Source organism: Pterocles gutturalis, unplaced genomic scaffold (assembly GCF_000699245.1).
Source record: "Pterocles gutturalis isolate BGI_N339 unplaced genomic scaffold, ASM69924v1 scaffold20001, whole genome shotgun sequence".
Taxonomy (NCBI): domain Eukaryota; kingdom Metazoa; phylum Chordata; class Aves; order Pterocliformes; family Pteroclidae; genus Pterocles; species Pterocles gutturalis.
Window position 1 is genome coordinate 83,857 of NW_010105980.1, and position 25,544 is coordinate 109,400.

Genomic DNA, 25,544 nt, shown 5'->3' on the forward strand with positions numbered 1-25,544 from the left:
CCTTCACAAACATGATCAGTAAATTCATGATGTACAGAAGGGACCACAAACAACTTATTATGTGGATTCCCTGAAAGGTTAGTCTGCTGTGAGAAATGTGAAATGTCACAGGCCTGGGAATTTTCCTATGTGAACCCACGACTCGATGTGGGAAAGGTTTGTGGAAGATCCTAAAGGTCAGATGTGAGGGTCTCCCTTATCAGCAAGGTCATATGTTAAGTTACACTGAAACTAAGAGAAGCATACTACCTGGAACCACAAGCACCACTCTGATTACAGTAAATATATTTTTAAAGGGCAAGACATTTTAAAAGTGAGGTTTTAAAGTGTATTTATCAGAATAAAGAAATATGTACACTAAAGAAGTTGTTCTCAGGTAATTCCCATAAATATTTCCAGTGTCATGAAAGTTAAAGCTACTTCAAAAAAACCTTCTAGTTGTAACTATTTAACTATAGTTCCCTCTGATTGGAAACAATAATGATTTTACTAGGGATTTTAAAAACCCACATAACCCTTCCGCCTATTTTAAACTGCTAAACTATGTATTTACTTTTGTTACAGCAAGAAAATGTTGGTAATTTTATCTTGTGACATTTTGCTTTGTTTAAAAAGAAATTATGATTCAGAGCTTACTAATCTTTTAGGAGAGCTATGTGACAAAAATACGATTATCTCTTTTTACAAGGGGAACGTGCAGGCATTAAAATACATCCTTGTATTTGAGCTAAACAAACCTTGAGCAGACATACAAGGACTTGGACAAGCTTGAGAACAGAAAAGGAAATTCCACTAGAATTACTTCAGACTTGTCAGGTTTTTGGTTTTGTTTTCATTTTAGGGGAAGTTTTAGACCACGTACAGTCTCCCTTCACCCTACTCCTACCTAGGTTATCTGACAATTTTTAGTTCCTTCATCTGCAAGCCAGCTAAGTCTACTGCTTCAAATTCCTTTCTGTCAGCCGTAGCGCACTATGATGTGCCTCCTGGAAGCACACACTCTGACTGTTTGTCCATATGAGTTACTTAAACGTGCTGAAGTTAACGGCAGCTGAGACTGTTCACTTACGGGACAGCACCCTGAAGCAATATTACAAACACAGCTTGAGCTGAGTTTGTGCAAGGTGTGATCTTGTGCTGGCGGTGCTCAGTGTAGCATTTGCGGGCTCCTGGGAGGAGGTCTATGCAGCGATGGTGCCTCACCACCAACGCCAGCACCTTGGGAGACGGTAGGAAGGAGTCTTCCACTACACGAGACCATTCTGACCAGTGCTGCTACTTTCCTGGAAGGTAGATCAACACTGTTCTGATTAATTCAAATTAAGCTGAGTTTATTCAGAGTGCTCTTCCCAAGTCCAACAACACTGAACACTCATTTAAAGAAGCAAAAAAACCCCAAACTGTCATTGGAGCAATGCTGCTGTTCCCCTTTTGCATGTATACAGGGACACCGATAAGATTAGAGGTGGCAGAAAGAAAAGCACTTCCACAGCACACAACACAGACCTCAGCATTGCTGGGCAGCTGTGGACAGGGAATGAGTTGCTTTGTTTGATGCCTTTTTGTCTCTTTTTGAAGCTAGACCCTTCCCAGAGACTCCAACAGGTGCAGTTTAGAAGATAAACTCGAAGGAATGAAATAGTTGCTATCTGATTTCCACATTCGTACAGAGAGCTCCTTACTCCCTCTTCATGGACACATGAATGAAGGTCACCATCCTGCTTTTCTGTGAATATATCACACAGCTAAATATAATGAATGTAACACCTTTTTAAAAAAGGCGAGGTTAGACAAATGGCCACGGAAATAAGCATATATTCGACCTAAGGCCAGGTTTCAGCATTATTATGTAAAACAAGAAGTGTCTTCTACTTTGGATACACCTAAAGGTAATCAGCTCAAGAATCTGCAAATCAAAGGATTTCTCAAGGTGAACAAAACCGTGTGGTCCTCAGAAGCTTCAAGTTCTAGCCTACAGTTTGGTGCAATTCCAGAGGTCAGATTCTGCTTCTCCAATTCTGCCTGAGATGCACCCAGGTATTCTACAGTTCATTTCTTGAAAATCAACCCAATTGCCCAGAGAACTAGACACTCTCCCCATTAACTCAGGAAAACATTTCTTCTTGCAAGAAATGCCTATCAACAGAAGCTAATTTACTGATTTATTTTGTAAACAAGTGTTTTAACAAAAATGTGAGCCCGATATTGGAAATGTTTAGTCATATATAGATTAGTTTCCTGAGGCTTCCATCACAACAAAAGGCTCTTTCTATTAATGGCTACTTTATCATTTAAAACATGTATGTTTAGTTACTTAAAATGGCAAATTGCTTTGCACTGTCCTTGAAGCGCATTGCATAAATATTGTATTAAAGCCTTAGCTTACACTTCATTAATAATTTATTTCAAAAATACTCTTCCATGAGACCACCAGCTGCCGCGATGTTCAATTTTCTGGTAAAAACATGTATTTATTGCAAGTCTTATTTTAACTTGCTGAAGATTTGCTAAAAGCCACATGTGATAGATGTTTTAAGAATTGTATTCTAACTAAAACCTCAGGAAGCTAAAAGCTTAATACTCCTAGTACGTTTTATACCTTTGCATAAGCAGTTTCAGTTGCAGGGGGAAAAGCTGAAATCTATTCAAGGAAGCTTTCAAGTACAATTATCTGATAACCTGAAAATGACTTACAGTATATTTTGTGATGATCAGAAAAATTTATAGATTTCATTACATTTCATTTCACTAAAGTCCTCCCTACACCACCTCCATTTCATGTTGCTGCATTTAAACTGCTGTACAAACTTGTTCAAAGTGCTAGACATAAAAAAAAAAAAATCAAAGGAAATTTCAGATAATTAACTTTGATGAATGAGCATATTTTAATTCATGTCTGGCAATATTCTTGTTAATAACATGTCTGCTTAGGACATCCATTAAAAGTCCATTAACTTAACAGGGAAAGTCTAATAAAGTTATTCTGGAAATTTTCTGGTATATTAACATTATGGACTTTTAATGAATATCTGCTGTAGGAATTGCTATTAGCAAGGCTACTGTTCTAATTAAACTTAGGCTCTAAGAGAGTGAAAAAAGCAGTATGAAGATAATAACAAGCAGAAGCACTTTTTTTGAAAATTACTATAAGGGAGATTGGTACTGGTCACAAAACATGCTATCAATAACAGCTATAAATTATTACATTGTGGCTTTAGTTCATAGTCTGCCACCCAGTACACCCATATCAGGTACGTCCCTCATGTAATCAATTGCTGAGGCTCCCATTCACTTCTCTGTGTTGAGACTGAGCAGTACTGAAAGGCTGGCTAGGCCTTTCAGAAGGGTAGAAGATACAAAACTTAAACACAGTCTTTCGTGACAATGCCAAATAAAAAGAGTACTTAGGAACACTGTTACCTATGGGCATCCAGCCTTGTTATCATCTCGTCTGAAGCTTCATCAAATCCTGCTACATTTTTGCTGACATTCACAATACCACAGCAAAAGATCTATTTATATGCATGTACCTTTTGTATATGTCTATGTATAAAGCAAAACAACCCACTGATATACCTATTTTTTCATACTTATCCTTCACCAAATCTTCCAAACCAATCATTTTCCAGAAACTGTCATCCCAGCCTCCATCTGAAGTGTACGTCCACTTGCACACTACTGTACAGAGGGACCTAGAAAAGAGACAATATGGACACAGAATCAGGAAAACGAACACGTTTTGTTTTAAACTTGTGACGAGAAAGAAGTTTGTGCAAAATTATGTCTTCATTCACTGGTCAAAAATTCCAAGCATAATGCTACCATTAAAAAAAAAATGGTTTTGAGTGCAAGTCTTGAGATACCTTAAAAGGACCTTATTTTAAGATTCTTCTCTGCTGAAACAACTCCTGCTCTGGCCACTTCATTGCATAAACCAGCCAAATAACAGGCTGTGCATATGCCTAGAAGACAGCACAGCATGAACAGAGCAGCTCTTTAAGCAAGCAGCTCAGAGAGATTCCTGCCTTTCCAGGCTGTACCTAAACAGCAATGTTTTGCACACAGCACGTCCTTAGAAAAACTTTCTATTAGTTACGTTCAAGCTGAATTACAATTTACAGGAGATTATGTATGCACCGATAATTAGGTTAAATGGCGCTGCTTCAACACCCAGAGGTAAAAAATGCCTTTGTCAAGTGAATGTGTACAAACAAAATCGCATCCAGCTACCAAAGCTTCTGCATAGCATGTGCTCCAGTACCATTATCACTAGGTCCATGTTTCAGCAGCAGCCAATGACAATTTGGGGACATGCTGAAACAGCATTAGCCATGATGCAACTGAGTGCAATACTAAGTTCTTGTGTCAAGTGTCGTTCCTGATAAGCTGATGCTGAACCTCACTGTGACAGGACAGCATCACAGGGTGGACTACAGGAGCACAATATAAAGAGAAGACAAGAGCACTTGCAGCAACGTCTATCACAGCAAATAGAATGTTCTTCTCCTCAAATGATCCCTATCTCTCTGTCCCTCTAATTCTCCCCAGAATGCAAATAATGTTCCTGATGATGTAGTGTTCAACAGACTGTTGTCTTCCTGTCTGAAAACTAAGATCCATCTCAGAAGATTAGTATTTAATTGTGCTTGAAAAGTCAATAAATTAAAAGGTAATAGAAATGCTAAATACCACTGGAATTTTCAGCTATCTGTAGTCTTGGGAATACTACTGTGCCACTGAGTGCAGGCCATCTCGGATGCATCTCGGGGAAACACATTATCATGACTGTTCTCAAAGACAAACCCCTCTCAGAGATGGATTTTCTCCCATGTCTTACAACACGGCTTATTTGTGACTCCTTTTTAGGCAAGGTGTGCTTTCACAGACATATTCTATTTATTAGGATATTACAATTTGAACATATATCTTCAGAGCAAACGGAATTTTACTGCAGCATTGGACTTATTCTTGAAGTTTTGCCTAAGTAAAATCCAAACAAAATTCCTCTCTATAAAAAAATACTTTTGAGTTAAATTAAACCCTCCCTTTCATCCAAGTGAACTACCTCTAAAGACCTAATTAAGGAGAATCAAACTAAAAGTCTTATTATTGTTATTATATAATGTTACTTACAATAATGTCTGGGAAAACCAGCCCTGGATGATGACCCCACCGTCTACAACAAGGTGGAATTACTGAACAAAGAAGGAAGACTGCTGCCTTCAGGAAACTGGTAAATGTAAGTTTCCAGTGACATGCCTGACAGTCAGATACAGGAGGTATCCCAAAGTGTGGCATGCATCTCAGCACCTACAACCCGTAGAGCTCCTTATTTTACAGTTGTAGCAAAAAGCATGCAGACAATAATAAAGGATCTGGTCTTTTTGAAAAAGAGGTCACTCAGGGAATGGATTCTGCTACTTTCAAGCTTGACAAACATCCTTGTCATAGTTTCCCTTCCATTTATATAGAAATAATGCACAGACAATGCAACTGGGAGTGCCTGTCCTCCATTAAAACAGAGTAACAGGAACTAGCAAAGAAATCAGCAAATGGAACAGAAAAATAGAAGCTATTTTTATTGACTATCTACAAATCAAAGCTAAGGCTTCTAGACACTGATACTGTGCACACAATAAAGCCAAATAAGTACAGGAAGAGCCTTTCCACACAGCTGGAAAACTACCTGGAACTCAGATTCACCATGTTTTGGGGGTTTACAACGAGACCCAAGGATGTACAAGCGAGGGCAGGATCCGCACGGGGTGGGACAGCTAAAGGCAATGCTCTCGGTGTACAACCTCTTATGTGACACTGAGCAGATCGGATGATTGTATCGACTCCCTGTACGCCCATTTTCTCATCCAGGACAGAAATGTGTATTTTAAATGCATCACATTTCATTTCATTCTGTTCTTTTGGAGTGACCATGTTTTTACAACCAAAGGACTGGTGATGTTCGTTCACAATGCATTTTTTGCTCTTTGCAACAAGAGAATTTCTTAACATTACACATTTTGGGGAAAAAAAGAAATAACTATTTAGATCCTTATAAATACTGTGGAGATTATTTCAAGGTTACCCTTCAAACAGTTTTGACATCCCACCCCCTCTTTTTTCTTAAACAGTTTAAGAATAAATCAGGCAATTACAATTCAGTGTCTGGTTTGAAAACTAAAAAGCACATGACCTGTAACTACAGCAATTACAATGTTGATATAAGAAATTCCAGTTTCCAAGGATTTAAAAGCCAGACAGAGAAATCTAATTAGGACCTTTGACAAAAACTGGGTGAATGAATAAATTCTAGGCTGAAGAAAATACCAGGAAAAAATAAACATTTCCCCCAAACCAGCTCAAACCTCTCATTAAAAGGAAAAATAAAGACAGGACATTGGAAATGAAGATCATTTCACCACTTTAGGAAAAAAATAGACATAAAGAGTGAAACAATAATGCATCAAGTTTTCCCAAATATGGTAAATACCAAATCATAACAAATTATCATCAGAACTGAACATGTATTTTTCTAATTAGATCAATGCTATGAATTATTGCCACACCCTGAAAAATGCTCTAAGGATGAGAGCTAAATGCCGTGACTCCTCACTTGCAAAGATCAAAAAGCAACTCCCTCTGAGTCTCCATGCTTATCCAAATCCAAAGAGAATCCAGAGCAGCCTTCTGGACTCCAAAGAGCATGTTTCAAACAGGGGCCAATTCCTCCACAGAGCTCACTCTGAGCAACACCACATTACATATACCAACTCACTGAAACTGTGGGAACAGGGACAGACCGGTCCTTGCCAAGCCACCGGATTCCAGCATATCGGAGCTCTCTTACTGGAATGGCTGCACTGAGCGTACTCTTGTAAGAAATGGCAATGGGGCTGTGAGCATTTTCATCCCACTTGTCTGGATTTATAAATACAAAGTGCTTACAGAATAAGGATAAACAGATGATTTCTGGCTTAATTTTTAATACAATATAGAAAACAAGAACTCTGAAGGACGCTTCTTCCCAAATAAATTGTCAGACCTGTAATAAGGGGAAGGTTCTGATATGAAGACCAACGTCAAATCTGAGCTGAAACACTAACCCATTATACTGATAGATTTTTATTTTCATGGCCATAAGAACCTCAAAATGCTTGTTGTAAACGCAGTCCAAGCATTGACACTTCTCTGGGACATAAGCTCCTTACTCCGCCCCTGCTGCCACTCAATTGCCACATAGAAGCACATGTTTAATTGAACAATATAGCTTCATACAAATCCTTAATGTCTAAGAGAATGTATTATACTGCTGTAAGGCATTCCGGTCTCTTAGATAATAGTTCAAGAAAAAAGGATTTTTCTGAGATGCCCATAACAACATATTAACTTCACTACATGCTTCAAAAGAACCTGGATGTGTTGAACTCAAATCCCTGCCACTTTAAAGGAGTGCTCTAATAATTACACGCAGCTGCTCCAGCCTAGAGAGCTGGAGGCACATGTAGAGAGAGCAGTTTGTTCATGGTTTTTCACCTTTGAATACCAATGGCACAGATATATATTAGCTTCATGGGAAATCGCTCAGAAATTCTCCTCCAGATTATCACCCTGAGAAAGTGATAGCACGACTCGTAACTTGGAAAAACTGTATCCAGAAAGACACTATGGCAAAGAGGAAGCTGAGGAACCAAATCACTACACCTACAAAGAAAGCCTCAACTATTAGAAAATTTAGTATTTCACAGCAACTCCTAAATTTTATGAGATAAAGGACAGACACTAAACAGAAATAGTACTGATATTCAATGTGGTATATTCCTTTTTGCCGAACTATTTGGCAGTATTGCCTCAGTTATTCGGCCATAAACACCAGACTCGCACTAGCCGAAGCTAGATGAACCAGATGGACAAGAGGCAAATGTTCCCCTTACTTCACTACCAGTATCAACTGGGTTCAAAGGTGCTGAGTTAATAGGCAATCATCTAGGCATCAGCCCTCTCCCAACTGCCTAAGCAGGACTTGAGAAGCCATGGCGAGGAACCCTTCAGTAGCAGAGCCCATATTTAGCTAGGCTGAAATACCATGAATTTGAAGACTCTTTTCCTCAAGCATTTTCCCAATACAATGAAATGAAAGATTTCCTTTCTCTGTTCAGAACAAAAAGGTTTGCTTAGAATACTCCCACCAAAAAAAAAAACCAACCCTTTTGCATGGAAAACTTTTATTTTATTTAAACCAGATTTTCAACAGGATTATGTTTATAGTTTCTTACAAATTCTAGTCTACAAAGAACTATAGGATCCCACTTGCATCCAACAGCCTCAAGAAAAAAAATATCCCAGCCACATTCATTACAAAGTAGATTTGGCTGGGCACAGCATATTACACAATCCCTTCTGTTACTGTCTAGCTCTGAGTTTTTGCACATCTCTTGCTGAGGACTGACTGCAGATGTGCTGAAGTCCTGTATGACCAGAATCTCAGAATTCTGAAAAACTCACCATCAGTACGTCCTTATAAGAAAACCATGAGATTCAAGGAGTCTGTAGTGATTTAACACACACTGATAATTCCCAAAATGTTGCCTGGAAGAAACTATTTACCCACACTAACCTTCAAAATGATCCAGTGCAACTAGACTCATGGCAAAAGCAACTCAGGTGCTCAAAGTCAGTTGATAGGTGGCTCTTCCTGCATTCTCTATCCAATCTGAGTATTATCTCTCACTCTGTTGTACTTCTTGGAGAGAAGGAAAGCAGATACACTTGTAAAAAATAAAAAGGAAAATACTGTATGGTCTTAGTTATCTGTAATACTAGTTAGCATGGAAAATGCGTTGGCTACCAGCTTTAAAGGTAGAGTACCCTGTCTCGACCACCCTGAAGTGAATGGAAGCCTTGCTCTTGATTCCAAAGCAAAGGAATCTGTTTAATTCATCCTAATGGGTCAGAAATGAATTAAAACTCATTAACATAATTAATTTTGCAGGCTTCGTTAACAGTGTAGCAGTTTAACCACAAAATATATTCAGTGGATCACTTCCATGAAAAACGTCCTTGCAACCTGCCTGTCATACTGCGAGTGATTTGGTGGTGATGAACTAAAACCAAGTGCACCTGCTGAAGACCGTACCAAAGCGAAGTCCTACAGAAGCTAGGATAGGGTGTAGTCAGGTCCATCCCAAAACAAATAGCGTGCAGTAGGACAGAGTAATTTTCTGTGGTCTGTTGCCCAGATTTATTTAAAGCTACAAAGAATCAAGAACTAAGAAAGCTGTATGACGTTCTGAAGGCAAGAAGATCTGAAACAATGGAGTGTGACTGTCACAACATCAAACATGTTTTCCTTTTGTTCTGCAAACTTCAAATTTAAAACAGATTTTGAATTCAAATTGAAAACCAGGGCTTAAGTTCTGCTCAAGTGAAACTCTCCACATACTGACATCTGGACCAAGCTGTCAATGACCTCCCAAATTATGCACCCCACAGTCTCGAGGCTTTTTACAAAAACGAGCAATTCACCGCCCTAACACACTCACAGATCTGGCTGTGGTTTTTGCAAAAATGTTCCAGACAAAAACATTAAGACACAGCACACAAACTCCCAATAGCATCCAAACTTTATATTTAACAGAACAGGCCATTGGTACTGCAAGAGCCTGAAATACAGCAGAGGCTATCACAGAGCAACAGGAAACATGGAATCATTCTCTGCTCCATTACAGCTAATGCCATATACCTTAATACATGACTTCTGAAATAGAACCAGATTATTAGGTCCACATAAACTGCTGGTATTTATACCTGTCATGCCAATGCCCCTGCCTGCCTGGTGTGTTTGGTCGCATTGGGGAAATAGGAAGAGAAGAGGGCAATTTGACCTAAACGAATCCTTCTCAGGTAATAAGGGAAAAAGCTGAGAACTAGTCATCTAGTCTTAGAACGTATAAAATGCATGAGATGCTGCCCATGTTAAGTGTTTGCTAAAAAGAATCGAAGAAGGTAGGTTAAGTTCACAGCGGTATAAGAGCAGCTGCACCTGTTGTCACTCAGTTACTACAGCAGATCTCTCAGGCAGATTAGTTTAAGCCACGGGGCCAAGTAAGTCTGGGTATGCTCTATTTCGCATTTGCTGTCTGCATTTTACTCATTTCACCTATTCAACAGCTCTTTAATTGCATTTACACAGACCAAAACACGTCAGGGTCTGTTCCATCCACCCAAACGCGCAAATCCCAAGATCCTAATATTTACAACACACCACTTTTTATTATTATTGCCTTTGACCCAAAGCCTATGAAATTCCTGCCTACTCAAACCCATTGTCTTAGCACAGCAGTGCAACATGATTCTTGCCTGAAAAGGGTTTTCTTCTAATGGAACAGTGAACATGCCAAACAAAGAAGACAGGTGGGGAAGCCTGTTGGGGACAACTAGCAGACACATAGCAGTTGTATTCAGAGGCCTCAGCTTTCAGTCTTTGCATGTCTAAGGACTTAAATCTAGCCAATAAAGGTAGCGAGGAAATTACAGTAATCAGCATTAGCAATTGTACTAGCTTCATCCTTTCTGTGCTCTGGATAATGCTTACATTTGTCATAAATAACAAAAAGTAGTCTGACTGCCATTTAGATTTTTTAAAGAAGTTAAAATCAAAGCTTTCTCTCCACTTTCAAATTGTCATTAAAACTGCACAGGAAAAAAAAAAAAAAAAAAAAGGTCTATAACATATATATAAGCATAGATACAGAACTATGTGGAATTTCCTTCCTTCTGCATGATGCAACGAAAAGCCAGCCTATGTTAACGTTAAGGTCAATGGCAATTCTGTCATATTTCACAGGTGAAATAGGATTAAACTCCAGATCTCAGCCTTCAGGAGCTAATGTTCCAAAAAATATTTGGATCTTCCTTTTTTTTCTTTGTTTAGAAGTCTTCATTATCTCATTTTGAAGATCTTCAGCATTGAATTCACCATGAGGAAAACTGAATGTCAGAAAATAGATCTTCAGTTTCAACAAAGTTTTAGTAGAAAAGATTTCTTTTTACTACAAGTGTGGAAGTTTGGTAGAAGATACCAACCCACAAAGTCACCAACCCAAATGACAGTGAATAGCTCACGACCTATAATATAAGCTGGACACACAGAAACTGATGATGATACTGATATTTGACTATATAATAACTTTCCAAACCCTTTCAAACCGATTTTTTTCTGTTGTTGCAAAAAAATTATATTGAAGTGCTACATATGGCCTAAAGATTTCACAGGTTTTCTTTAAAATCCGTGTTTAAAGTATTTATATAAGTTTCAAGATACACTATTCCCTCCTTTTTTTTATGAACACTGCTGACTCAGTTGAACTTGTGTAGTCCTAAAAGACTCCTTCAGAATCAACAAGATTAAATTTTGGTTTCAAACTTTGTGAACAGCAGCTTTGTTGGCCTCCCATCTGGAAAGTCAGAAGTCTCACTGGACTGGTGGCACAGCTTTTATTTAAAGATGTAAATCAGGTCTCCCTTCCTCTACTCTAAATCTCCCTGCCAAAGCACAGTCCACGAAGGAGTAACGGACTCTTTTAGGTAAGAGGAAGGCTCTTAGGGAACAGTAGCTACACCACAGCCCTTGAGGGGCTGGTATCCATTAATCTCCAACAAACAGAAATAAGCACTACACAAATATTTCAAAACCTGATTTATCAGACAAGGAAATGCATGGGGTTGTAAGGGGTGATGGGGTTTGGGTCACATGAAGAAAAGACACTGGTTAAACACATTTAACAAGTATTGTCTCCATGCCAGCTTGCCAACCAACACCATCTTAGTATTATATAAGTTCTTGACAATATCTGGGAAGTAAATACAAGAAAACCATTTCATGTACAACCATAACATAGTTTCCTTGTAGACTTTTCCAGGGCCTCAACGACAGGAGGTACTTCAAAGCAGACGTATTACCATGAGCTTTTAAGGCTTTTTGTCAGGATACAGTGTGCAACAGCAGGACTCTCGACTCTTCTGAACACATACCACCAAGCATTTGTGTTGAAGTCCCACTCAAAGCCCTTAGGAACAATCAGTGAGCAGGAAAGAAAGTCTTTCAATTAGTAAATCAGAAAGTTAAAATTATTTCTGTAAAGGGGAAAAAGGAGTGATTAACTCAAACCTAGCTTGAGTATTTGGTATTCATGCTGTAACACTTAGGAGGTTTTTGGCTGGCTTTTTAAATTACCGAATTTCCTAAGCAACTATGTTGCTTACTTAAAGGAATAGATTTTATTGTATGGAAAATACAATTCACATTTGCAATTTTCTACACCCACATCTATAATTAATCTCCTCTGATTACAGCCACTCCCTGACAAGATTCCTTGTTATATTTAAACCCTGGGTGCCACTTTGAAAGAAAAAAAAAGAACAATAGGATCATTTTCAAAGACTACATAGCAGCACAAGATTTCAAAGCAGCAAAGTGCTTTAAACTATGTATCAACCCACCGACCACCCAAACCAGACTTAAGAATGACCTCCAATTACCACCACAATAAGCACAGAAGTCTCTTGAGAACTATAAAGTGTGGATGTTTCCTCTACTCCAGAAGAGGTATGAGACTTGTGTTGTATTATACAGATATACCTTGAACTTAATGACAGACTGTTGGGAAAACCAGTTCTGTGACACTCAGACTCTAAGGATCAACCCACATAAATAAAACCCTGTGTTGGATACAGTACCTTAAAAATGTAACCTTGCCAGAGATGTGAAAGTATGCATTTGACATATAAGTACTGTAAGAAAACTGGCATGTTTTACTTTTTCATAAATACACACACACACACACACGTATTTATACACATACAGATATTTACTTTGGACTGGGAGAATGTACTTGTCTGTAATTGTTTGCTGTCATGTATTTAAACTTGTCCTTCAAAAAACAGAAATAAATGCATCAAACATTGCAAATGTCAAAAAAGTCATACAACAAAGAGTGAAACACACTAACTAAAATGAGATGATGTTTCTTTTACTATTAGTAACAGAGTCAAATTTAAAAAAAAAAAAATGAGTGTGTTTCTCTTCAGGAACACAATATCAAAAGATTTAGAGACAGACTCTTAAATTCAGTTTTCCTAGAAGAAGTTATGTCATCAGACCTGAAGGGAAACACCCATCTCAAGTGCAACATATCAAGTCAGATTAATCCCTTGTGAACATCCAATAACTTCAGTAGATTCACACTCGGGATGCATTTAGCTAAACATGTTGAGTTGGACCAGAAAGTAGAAAATAAGAATATTTAATCCACCCACATACGCCTCACCATGTCATGAGGCAAGGGGAAGCAAACAGTCAGCAGACTGCTCACTTTTTTATTAATTTCATTCTGTATTATATTACAGACACCCAACCAAGATTCAAACCCATTGTCTTCGGCATTGTTGAAAAACACATAATGAGACACAGTCCTAGACACAAAAATGTATTGTCTAGACAAATCAGACATAGCATGTGGGATTGGAAATGTTAATCCATTCCCTTAAAAGATGGCAAACAGAGGCAAAAGAAATTGAGTGACTTGGCCAAGCGTCAAAGAGTAAACCTGATTCAGACCCCTGAACTGAATCTTGAACTCCAGAGACTCAGTCTAGAGACCCAGGCAGAAAGACACCATTCAGGTGCTATGATGCTGAACATATTAAAAATCTTCCTATGCACAGCTACAGTCTAAGTCTTTACATATGAGAGTAACAAGAAGCATACACATACATAAAACTGAATCTCTTTGCTACTGTAAGTTTTAAAAGCTTAATAAGCAGAGAAGAGGTCATAAAAATCATCCAAAAAATGGCAAGGCAAACGAAAAGGAAAACTGCAAATAAAGCCCACATATCCAGCTGCTCCAGCCCGGCAGCTCGCCCTCTGGACATGCCTCCTGCCATTATGCAACATCAGCAGTGTTTCAGTTCAATTTATTCAGAAAAATATACTCTTTCAAGCTCACTGTTACAAGCAAACCACTCAGCAATAGGAAGCCAAATATCTATTTCAATTAAGAACTTGTATTTAAAAAAACATACCTTCTCCTGTTACTTTCTTCAGGCAGTTAAAACTATTACCCAATTAAAACTGAAAGTATCGGCATGCAGAGCCAGTATGCAGCTTTCCTCTGGAAGTCAAAGCTTGAGCAAACTGACCATAGTTCAAGGCTTCACCAAACACTCAGTGAAATTAGCCGAAAGATTAAGCAAAGACTACAAGCAACTGGAAAAAAGGAAGTCAGGTTTCAGGCAAGCTCCCTCACCACTATATGACTTTTGACAGAGCGGGATTACTCCCTCACAGCAATCTCACCACGATGGCAGCACACCACTGCTCACATCCACACGTGCACCACCAAACACATCCGCCAGTACCAGTCGGTGCTGCAGCCACTGGCTGTCACACGGCCACACGTATCCTCACATCTCTTAGCTGTGTTGTAATATTCCACAGGCTACAGGAAGATTGCAGTTACTAGCTCCGTGACACTTTATCCTTCTACTGTGTGAAAAGTAAACATGGGACATGCACCACCAACATCCATGTTTCGGGAGGACAAAGGCTTGGGAAGTATTGTGGACTTTTCCAGCGGTTTACAAAGTGTGGCAGGATGCTGAGGGCAATGTCTGGCCCGCAGCCATGTGGACACCAACACTCGATACACTGACTAGTCAAGCAAATCTCCACATGAGCAATGCTACACTTAATTGGATGTGGTTTGTGCTGTTTTCAGATAATTGAGTAGAATTAGAGTGGCGAGGGGAAAGAAGACTCTGACAACCCTAACCAAGAGAACTCTTAGTCCAGAAATCTGTTCAGAAGTTCACTATAAAGACATTTTACTAATTCATGAGTAAATAATGTATCTATTCCTAAGGTCAAAACTGCTGAGAGGTTAATTTAGCATGGTAGGTGAACATATGTGTGAGTATAAAGTCCTGAAGAAATATCAGTAGAGTTAATGGGAGTTTTTACCAGCTTAGTCAGACTGTGCTGAACTGGAACCTAGGCTGTCATGCACTTGTGGCCAGACAAAGCCTAAGTGAAACCAGAACAGAAGCAGGGAAATTGCCAAGAGTACTGCAATGAAAGAAAGTTTTAATAACTACATTTTGATGCAGACTGATGTAATTTCACAAGCTAAACTCCAACATTGAGCCCTCTTTCTTTACTCAGGCAAACCACCTTCAAGTCTTACTCGAGTTAAGATGACAGGATTCTGCTGCCACATGCACCTGAACCAAAGATGCACGTCAGACATTCCTTCACAGGCAACCAGGTGTGTTGTTACCTCCTGTCACAAAAATCAGTTCAGTCAAAATCGTCACTCCTAAATACTCGATATGTTTGGTAAAAATTTACAGTCATTAGTATAAAGTTTTAAAAACTGTTTTGATAGTTAGATTTGAAGGTTATGCATTTAAATCAAAGGAAAAGCAAGATGGCTTAATTCACATACATCATATGCTGTATTGTATGCTCCTATCAGTGTGCTTATTTCTAGAGTACATTTAATCATAATAATAACAGTTTGCATTTACAGTCCTTTGGAATTGTATTAATGTAAAAAAGGGTAAATTTTTGAGCAAATCTCAAAAAGCAAGGAGATCAACAGCATTATTTGGATAGCTGTGTGATTTTGCAAACCAAACAAAGAAAACCCCACCAAGTAGAACCACAAGGAGTTCTGAAATGGGTACATAAGTGAGTAAAAGCATACATAAATTTCCATAAAATAAGAATGAAAAAAACGAGCTTATTTACATCAGTAGGGAGAGGAATGGGAGATCAGTACAGTAAATAAGGAAGGCTACAGAGTAGATAAATCAGGTTTCATTATTCCTCTGAACACAGCAATAAAGACAGTCAAACAAAACAAGCAATTATTATGCAATTGGAAAAAGGTATGGGTATGGCTGAGACCAAAACCTCAACAGGAAAAAAAAAAAAAAGACTGCATTATATGGATATCTAGACTGCTTCCACTCATAATAATAGAGAGAAATGATAACAGAATATAAACGCTCATTAACTGAGCATGCTTTAAAAGAACTGTCCCCAGAAGACTGTTAACATGTTGTTAATTCTAGGATTCCTCCTCTTTTTCCTCTGAAACAATTCTTGCTCCCAGTGTAGAAGAGAAGGGCCTGGACAAAATGAACCTCCACTTTGTGACTTGTTATAACAATCAAACAAATCAATCCACGGGTTCCTGGAAGAGTGGCTAAAAGAAAGACGTTCCTCTTCTAATTTCAGATGCTTTAGTCTGTTACACAAGGAAGGCAGACATCAATGGCTTTTACATTCATTTAAAACTTAAAACCAACTTCACCTGGGAATGAACATCCGCAGCTCTCTCAGAGACAGAGCTGACCCTCCCAGGTAAGCCAGGTAATGCCCGAGCTTGCCTTAAACTAAATACTGTGAAAGGTGATGGCTGAACCAGAAGGGTGGAGTTTACCACTATTCTAAACTCTAATGAACCCTTTCATGCAGTTCTAACAATACTAAAATATTTGTCTTTCCCTTTCTTGATACTTGAATTATACTGCGATACTTGCAGCAAATACACTTGCAAATGCTGCAAGCACAGAGAATGGACTACAAATTCAAAATCCCTGTGTTAGCTGCCTGAAAAAAATAAAGAATGCTTTATTCTCTCTTTAATGCTTTATATGTTCTTAATGGAAAAAAAAAAAAAACCCAAAAGCAAGAACTTCCACATTTGTGTGTTTTACCAAATTAAGTGATGGAATTAAAAGATCACTTCATAGAAACCCTGTACGTTTTTATGCAAGAGAAATTAAGAACAAGAAGAAAATTTTGCAAAGGACTATTTTGCTATGAGCTTGGTCCTACAAAGACTTAGGTGTGAGTAAACTGACCTGAACGAATAGTGTCTTTGACGTCAACTGAAGCATTTATGTAAGTCACTTGTTTGCATAAGCAACTGCAGGACTGTGCTTGACTTATTCTATATAGATAGTCCTTATTAACTCCAGCAATTAAGTCAGCAATATCAGGCTCTACATTCTGCACAATTAAGCCATTTGCCTTAGTGTAAAGTGGTTTGCACCTTGACAAGGAAAAGCACAAAGAAAATTATCTGACTGATGTTCTAAGATGGCTCTAGAGGTGAAAGGCCAACTCTCACTGCTGCAAGATGCAGACAGAAATCCTAAGGTCTGAATTGGACTGAGTTCTCCTGTCCTGACTTGCCATGGATGGTATGAGAATGAGGAGGAAGGACAGCACAAGACTTGCTGTCCTGCAGTAATCAGAGAGATGCAACTCCAGACTGCAGTAATAAAAACCAGAAATAAATAAACAAAAAAATCTACATCCAGATCAAAACACAACAGCAAGTGCCACCTAAAAGGCAGTAGTTACCTAAAGAGAATTTTCTGGAAGAAGGAATAACGTGTCATACCATGGGCTAAACCCACACTGCCTGAACTGTCTGAAGATGTTCTTGTCATATGGCAAGTGCTGCCAGTCAGGTTACTCGGCTGGAGCAAGACATCAGATGAAAACTTCTCTGGGTGGACTGACCTTGATTTTTCCAAATATACAATTTCTTCATAATCGGTGCCAATTAATCTCAATCAATAACCTACAGACTGTTTGCAAATCATTATCTGCGTCATACAATCACAAATTATCTCTTCTGGGCCGTAAGCAGACAAAAAGCTGACAGGAGAAAAATGAACAGTGTGAGAAGAACAAATATATTCCCAAATATTCATACAACCAACAGCCTGTTCATACCAACATGTTTGGACGGCAAATAAAGGAGCCAGACCAGCAAAGCACTTAAGCACATGCTTTAACTTTAAGCACGTGCCTAAGTGCTTTGCTGGAAAAAAGCCCAAAGAAAAGAATGAACATGGTTAACTCAAAAGCCCTTCGAGTTGGATTGACTGCTTTGTTTTTCCATTAACTCTAGTTGCTAGTAAACATACATTTAGTCTCAGGATCCTGCCTAATATATTTAACCCATATCACAAAAATAGCAATCCGATAAAATCGATCTCTTTACTCAGGGAAGTTCCACGAATTGGAAAGCCAGGGAACTGCAAGACATGCTTGGGATTTATGCTACTTAAAAACCCACGTGAAGGCCTCAACCTTTAAATATTCTTTTAGTAGTTCACCACACAAGCCCGCATTGTCCTGACTCTTCCACCTCTTACATCAAGCTCCACAGAACATATTTGGGAGACCTCATAAAGAGGGCACAAAACACTGCCACAGGACTGATGGCTCTTCTTCCCGTCTCCGACTCATGGAGGAAAGGAACGCAGGGTTGGAGAAGATAATTTCCGACTCTGGGCCTTGGGAATGTGACAGTCTTTTTTATTACCTCCACCTTAGTCCATTAATAACATTTATATATTCCTCAAATTTACCCCAAAACCAAAATGAAAACAAAATTTCCCTAGAATATCTTATACTTAAGTTTAAAAAGGACTGGAGTCCAAAAATGGAAAGATGATTAGGGAGGTAGGTGAAGTTGGAATGAAACAATAATAAAAAGCCCAAAGAACACATCATATATTCATAGTTCTTGAATCATTAAGGCTCTGCATGACAGCTCTCACAAGCACTGTATGGCAAACTCACTGACTTTTTCAGCAAAAGCCCTAGGACAAATAATTTGAAAATCTCAGCACAAGTCTGATCTCAGTGAGTTTAAAGGAATGCAGACTGCCCAAAAACACAGCAGCTGTTTGTTTTTTCTGCCACCTTTCCAAGGTTCATGTCTGGAGTGAGGATAAACAGTTCTGAAAAAAAGTTATGTGGAGTTCAGACTTAAAGAAAATAAAACATCAGACTAGTATTTCTTGCAGAAAGATTAAAAAACCCCAAACCTTAAATTATTCAGACCTGGAAATTTTCAGGTAGAGCTCTCAGGAGCAGAGGTAGATGGCTTGAGGCTTCAATATATTAAAACACTTTCCCTAAACCAGTCTGCCTTTTCAAAAGCCTGGCCTGATGTGGTTTCTTGAGCAATATTCCTCCAAGCAGAGTTTCAAATTTAATAAGGTAAAACTGTATTCCCTATTTTCTGCACATGTGTGCATACACACACAAAGAGAGGTCCTTTCAGATAAACCAACAAATAAACAAGATAGCGGACGAAGCCTTAGAGATCATTCTGAAGTGTTTTCCATCAGCACAGCATATATAACAGTCACAAGGTAATTTGTGCTATGGCATTTTGGACATCATTCTTTTTAACCTCCCTTCTTTCTCCAAAGCAGATGAGCAGCTCCTTTAACTAATTAATATGTCTCTTGATAGGTTAGGCAATTAGAAATCTCTTGACTCTGAACATTTTAGTAGGTATAACTTTCCTTTGATCCACATCTAAAGAGACATAACCTGAAAGAGTTAATAGGAAATCTACTTAGATAGCTAACGGGTGCAAGTAAGGATTGTCTGTGTGGTTCCAAGCAGGTCAGAAATAGCAGGAAGTTTCAGTCACTGTGTTGAGATTCAACATCTGTTTATGAACTGTCCTTAAACACAAAAGGAAGAGTTGCTACAGGACAAAGTACACAAAACCAGGAAGTCTGAAACAAACTGGAATCCCTCCAGAGAGCTCCCCTGTTACATTCATACCTCGTGCAACTGGGGCATCAGCGTGAGGAACGGTGAACGCTGAAGAACTCTGATTTGTCTCTGAGATACATATTCAAATGATATATATCATGGGCAAGCATTACACAATATGACATATGAAATATACCGATCCTGAAGGAGACTACATCAACTGCTTTTCAAATGCAGAATGCACATGTATGCTCACAGATCTTGGGGGATGGAAGCTTTCTTCTTGAAAGTAAAATTACATAATAATATTGCTTTTTCTGAAAAGAGCCTCTATTAGGTATTGTATATACAATGACAAACCAGTATGAGAAACTCCCAGGTACAGTTTCATGGAGGGAATCTCAGAAGATGGAAACTACAGGAAAATAGGGTTTTTCATGTATTTTGTGGCATGTTCTCATCCTCTCATCAGTTTTAATTAAATAGAAAACCTCCTTATTGTGCAGATTCAGCCTCACCCCTCAGAGTAAAGAACTCACCTTGGAAAATTAGGTTGGAAGGAGAGGTGAGTATCTTTCAAAGTTGTAAGTTTCAAAATTGTACGTTTCAAACTACAGTGAATGAAAGCTGGAGCCATTTCCTTTGTCCTAACAACATGGACTACATACGCATATGTGCAAGTGGGTTTTGGGTGTGGGGAGGGTTTTGAATATAATAGGCATATCTCTCTTTGCACACTTTAAGTTTTTTTCCACTCAACTTTTGAAGTATGAAGGGCTTTCCTACCTTCTTTCCCACTTAGCCAAAAATTCCTTGTGCTAGGCCACCTTCTACAGGCTCTGTCCTCCTCTAACAGACACGGGCACATGGAGCCTGGGAGCGGCAGCAGAGGAGCCCCAGCTCTGGGGCTCTGAGCTGACTGCAGCCCGCTGGGTAACTCAGGGACAGGCTCTCTGAGGAATGTTTCTTGTTTCCAAATCCCCACTCAGGAGAGTATAAGGATACATCTATAACACAGAACACCAGCAAGCTCATAACTCAGGCTGACAAATCTGAGATAGAGCACTTGAACTAATAAAGTGGACAAACACAGGTTTTAACTTAGATTAGCAGCTCCAGAGGCAATTTAAAGCTGAATGTCAGCAATCTGAGCCAAATATATATAAAATCCAAATATTACCTGAAGCCAGCTGATACAAAAAGATAAAATAGATCCCTTCCCCTCTTCATTTTAAAGTGAAACTAACAGCCATGGTGGAATCTGAAATTTCAACTATCCTGTCCACAGGAGAATTAAGTTTCCTACACATGCAGGGTCTGACAACCCATAAGCATAACTTCAGTCATCTTTGCTGTATCACACTGCAACCATTATTGCTTCATCTGCTTCTCTCAAGTCAGACAGTCAGAATTCTACCATCGAAATTTAATTAAAGAAGGTAGTAAGAAAATAAACAACCTTTCTCGGAAGGTCTTTGATTCTGTAAGTATATATACATTTCATCCACTGGAGACTGAATTAAACCTTTCATCTAATGAGCAGCTTAATAGAATGGCACTGGAATAAAGAACGGAGGAAGAAAAATACAAATCCTTGGTGATTTCATATAAGACATTATATATTTATATATCATCGGGCTCACTATCTGGCAACATCAATTTGCAAGCTACAGCAAAGTGTTCACCATCTCCCTGGAAGCAGAAGGCACAGCCAGGCACTTACACCAAATCGATAACCAGATCTTACTTCTAGTTAACCCAGCAGATGGTCTGCCACAACGAAGAAATTACGAACATGTATGCAGAAGTGTCTGCTTTCTTCAGACACATTCTTGAACGCAGTGTATCATTGATCTAAGATTATTTTTATAGGCAGATGACAGGTCAAGCATAAAAGTTTTGAAGGTTATGGAGTTGGCAAAATTGGTACCACTGCCATGGACAAAGAATCTTTTTCTTTTGAAGTCTTCGTTCTCAGGTTATTTACATTTCACAGTTAAAAGGCTCCTCTCTGAATAATATGAATGCTAAAACAAATAAGAGAAACAGTCCTGTGTAAGCTAGTGCTATTTTAAAGAGATAATGTAAATCAACCCTGACACCATCAGTGTCCTCCCGATGAGAATTTCCAGTGAAAGTTACTAACATTAAACAGATTTAGATAGCCAGCCAACAAAAATAAAGCAAACGTGTAAGTAAACTGCCTTCCAGGCCAAGACTGTTGTTACAACCATGTATTAGAGCGAAAGGGATAGAAGGAACACTCTAGTGGTGAAAACCATTTGTCTCGGAAGTCTGGAGGAAGAATTGGGCCAGAATAAATAATTTATAGTGTGATCTGTGAAATGCCTATGGAACAGGACAACTAATTCACACTGCAAGTTAGACAGAAAGCTGGATGCCCAGCTAAACACTTAGTAAAATGTTACCCTTCAAATTAAATTGCTATTTTCCCATCTAAAAAATAATAATGCCAGCTTCTTACCTAAGAAGAGCATTTTAAGGCTGAATTTATTAAGACTCTTCCATATGCAAGATATTAGAGAAAAGTAAAAAAAAAAAAAAAAAAAAGAAGGAAGAGCCCCTTATGGAATAACAAATTTAAGTGAGTTTTAATACTTTTAAGCACTATATGTACACATACAATGCACAGACCTCATGCTACATAGCTTTCTTTTCCTTCACTGCATGAGAACACTCCTGGAATGTTATTGTTTTTGGGGGGTGGTTTTTAAGAATTTACTGTGAATACATGCATTATATATGTGCACACTGAAACACTGCTGGGGCTGTAAATGACCCAGGAGTTCATAAACATGGCTATTTTCTTATCTGGTTCAAATTTCTGCAAGAAAGCAATTGTTACACAGCTCTTGCTGAACACAGACCAAATTTCACAAGGGGCAAGGGCTTTGCGTGGGGCTTTCCATAGTGTTTCACATAAGGAAGAGTTCAAAGAAGATGACAGATTGTTTATAACATGTCTTGTACCATGAGGGTCTGATCTCTGATGGTGTTCACAGAAGCTAATGTAAAAGAAATGTACACCTCCTGGTATCTGAAGAGAACTGAGATGATTTTTTAAAAATGAGAGGAAGAGAACTGAAAGACAACAAGCTCCTCTGTGGTTTTTGCCTTGTCTTTCCCCAGAATTTAAGGCTTAACACCACAACCTCCTTCGATACTCCTGCCCCCCCGCCCCAGTCTCAGTTAAGCGCAGTTATCCAGGCCCACCATTAGCTAGCACGTCAGCAAGCCGGATCTGAAAGACTCCTAGCCTTCTCTTTACAAACTTTATTAAGGGAAGATTATTATCTGACCCTCAAAGAAGCTAATAATTACAGTGTTCATATATATATATTGCTTCTGCACAGGATCAACAATGAAAGGGTTGTTCAAACACAGCTCCTTCAGTTCGATGGAAAACTTTGTGTGTGTACCACTCATCAGCTCAAGTAAATGTTAATGACTGTTATGGAAAAATAAAAGACAGAAATATTTTCTGATGAACACAGTATGTTTACTTAAGAGGCCTCTTATGATGTAGGATGTTGCATTTTGAGACTGAAGAAATAGGACCTCTAACAGCAATGAATATATGAACCCTGATTATTATTATTATTATTGTTTTTTAAAGTACTGGAGAATGTCTTTGCCATCACACAGACACACACACACACACTCACATATACACACACTCTCAAACTACCACACTAGGCAAGATCAGAGCTTAACAGCCAACAAAACACACATTCAGTCCCTGAGATCATTTTCCTGAAATAGAAAACTACATATGTTTCTCAAATTTCACATCAAGCCACTGCACAGCCCGAACTGCAGGAGAGAACAGAGCCAAGCCTGCCTTTGGGCTTGGGGGAGTAAGAACCTGAAAACAAGATGATTCTTTTCATACCACCACATTTCTCGTCCACAATCTAAACTTTCAAACACCCCAGTTTAACAGCGTTTCTAGCAGGGGTTGCTTATCAAGCAGCCTTTGCTTTGTCAAATTAAGACACATCGCCTTGGATTAGTGAGACTCCCTGAGTTCAAAATGACTTCATGGTTGGCTCAGGGTGCACTGTCTCCGTGGCAAGTTGCCAGTAATACATCTACTACTGCGCCTGCCCCCAATCCTTTTCTATACTGACCTAGCCGACTTTTTTTTTTTTTTTAGCAGCAAATGAACACAATAGAAGACTAAGGGCTAGATACTGTCACAGCTAATTAACAATCCTAACATCTTCAAAAAAATAATCAAAGTAGTAAATATTTGAAGATCTGAATGCAAGCCTCTGAAATGCAATGTCTCAATGCATGTCAAAGCCGTTGGAAAGGGACAATGCAGTTTTTCTTCACTGTGCAGATACAGTCAGACACTATGAAGGGCTCCTGTTCTTGTGGAAAACACATTAAGCTTCTTTTGCTAATATTTTGTAAAGGGCATTTGTACAATAACAATAGCTAAAGCTTCCTGTTTGCCTGTGTGCTTCCTGGCTAACGTTAACGAGACCTGCTAACAATTTTCTTATTTAGCACACAGAACCCTTTCAGATTACTCTGTAGACTCAAGGACACGTTGTTTTTAAATTTAAAAAAAAAAAAAAATCTAACAGTAATGGCCCACATTGCACCTGCCCTTCACAGTCCTGATAACTTTAACAGCTATAAGTTTCCTATTTTCTTACACTGGATCAGTCTGTGTGTCACAAGCCTCCAAAGAACATGTTTTGAATTTATGAAAAGCCTGACAGAAGTAGAATTCTCTCATCTGGCAAAGACACCATCACAGGGACACTTGCTTTTGGCTCCCTGACAAGAAATTCATGGTACTTTGTTTGTCCAATTCACAAAAACACCATCCCTCCCCTCCCAAACAGCCCATCAAGATAATTCTCCCTTCTCCAGAGACTTCTCCAAACAAGTCTGCAAGTCTGAAGTCTTGGGTTTCATTTCATAAACAGGACACAAAACGCAAGTGCAATTCAGGATACTCTCACGGCCACATAGGCTGCAGCGCTACTCAGGAAAGCTTTCTGAAATACTCCCTACCCCCTTTCTTTTTAGAGAGAGGCCTAATTTTCAGACCAGGCATCTTCTGAAGTAGGCACAAAATATAAACAAGAAGACAAACGCCAGAATCCCAGCCAAAGGGTATACATTAGTCATGGCAAGGCTAGGAAGGAAGGGAAGGGCAGCTGGCCCCAAGAATCTGGTGTCTGTGCTGCTCCCGTTACCACATCTTACTAACCAGCATTGCCCAATCCTTTAAAAAGACACAGGCATCCTTCAGATAATAATTTAACTCACACCAGTTTGTTTTTTCAACACTGACTCTAAACATAAGCTCCTCGTCTAAACTCTCTCTCTTTTCAAAGTTCCCAGCCTATCTGGATAAAATATTTGGTGAGGACTCTGCTAACTGCAGTGATGAATAATACCTCACAGCGGTAAAAGCAAGCAACCCTGTAAGAGTGTATGTATGTATCAGTTTAACAGATGAAGAACAAACACAGGGATGAACAAGAAGCAAATCCTCCAAGGTATTCAGCTGCCTAAACACCTCCAAAGATGTAGATTTAATTCACTTCTCCAAATCACACAGGGGACATAACAGAGTGGAGACCTGAATCCAGAGGCTTGGATTCAAAAGCACCTTCCTAGCTTTAATGTTTTATTGCAAACCTCCATCACTGCAGTTCAGCAATGGACCAGACTCTACTTCTGCTTATCCCAGCGCACTCTGCATCAACCCTGCTAACATCAGAGGAGTTCTCTGGATTTAAATCAGTGCAACAGAGCCATCTCTAGCCCGAATGATAAGCAACTGAGAACAGGTTACAAATAAACTTTAAGGACCTAATCACTGCTTAACATAAAGAATCAGCTATTTAAACATGCACAAGCCAAGGAACTACTTTCTTTCTCATAAACAAAAGAAAAAAAA

The 25,544-nt window shown here is 38.8% G+C and overlaps 1 protein-coding gene across 1 annotated transcript in view; it reads right to left on the reverse strand.

Annotated features, from left to right (window-relative positions):
• FGGY (FGGY carbohydrate kinase domain containing) overlaps positions 1 to 25,544 on the reverse strand; it is a gene marked incomplete at its 3' end in the record, with an annotated part of 127,405 nt that overhangs the window by 83,737 nt on the left and 18,124 nt on the right. The window contains exon 5 of the mRNA XM_010087607.1: positions 3,577 to 3,692. Coding sequence (XP_010085909.1) covers positions 3,577 to 3,692 — 116 coding nt within the window. The remainder of the gene's footprint in view (positions 1 to 3,576; positions 3,693 to 25,544) is intronic.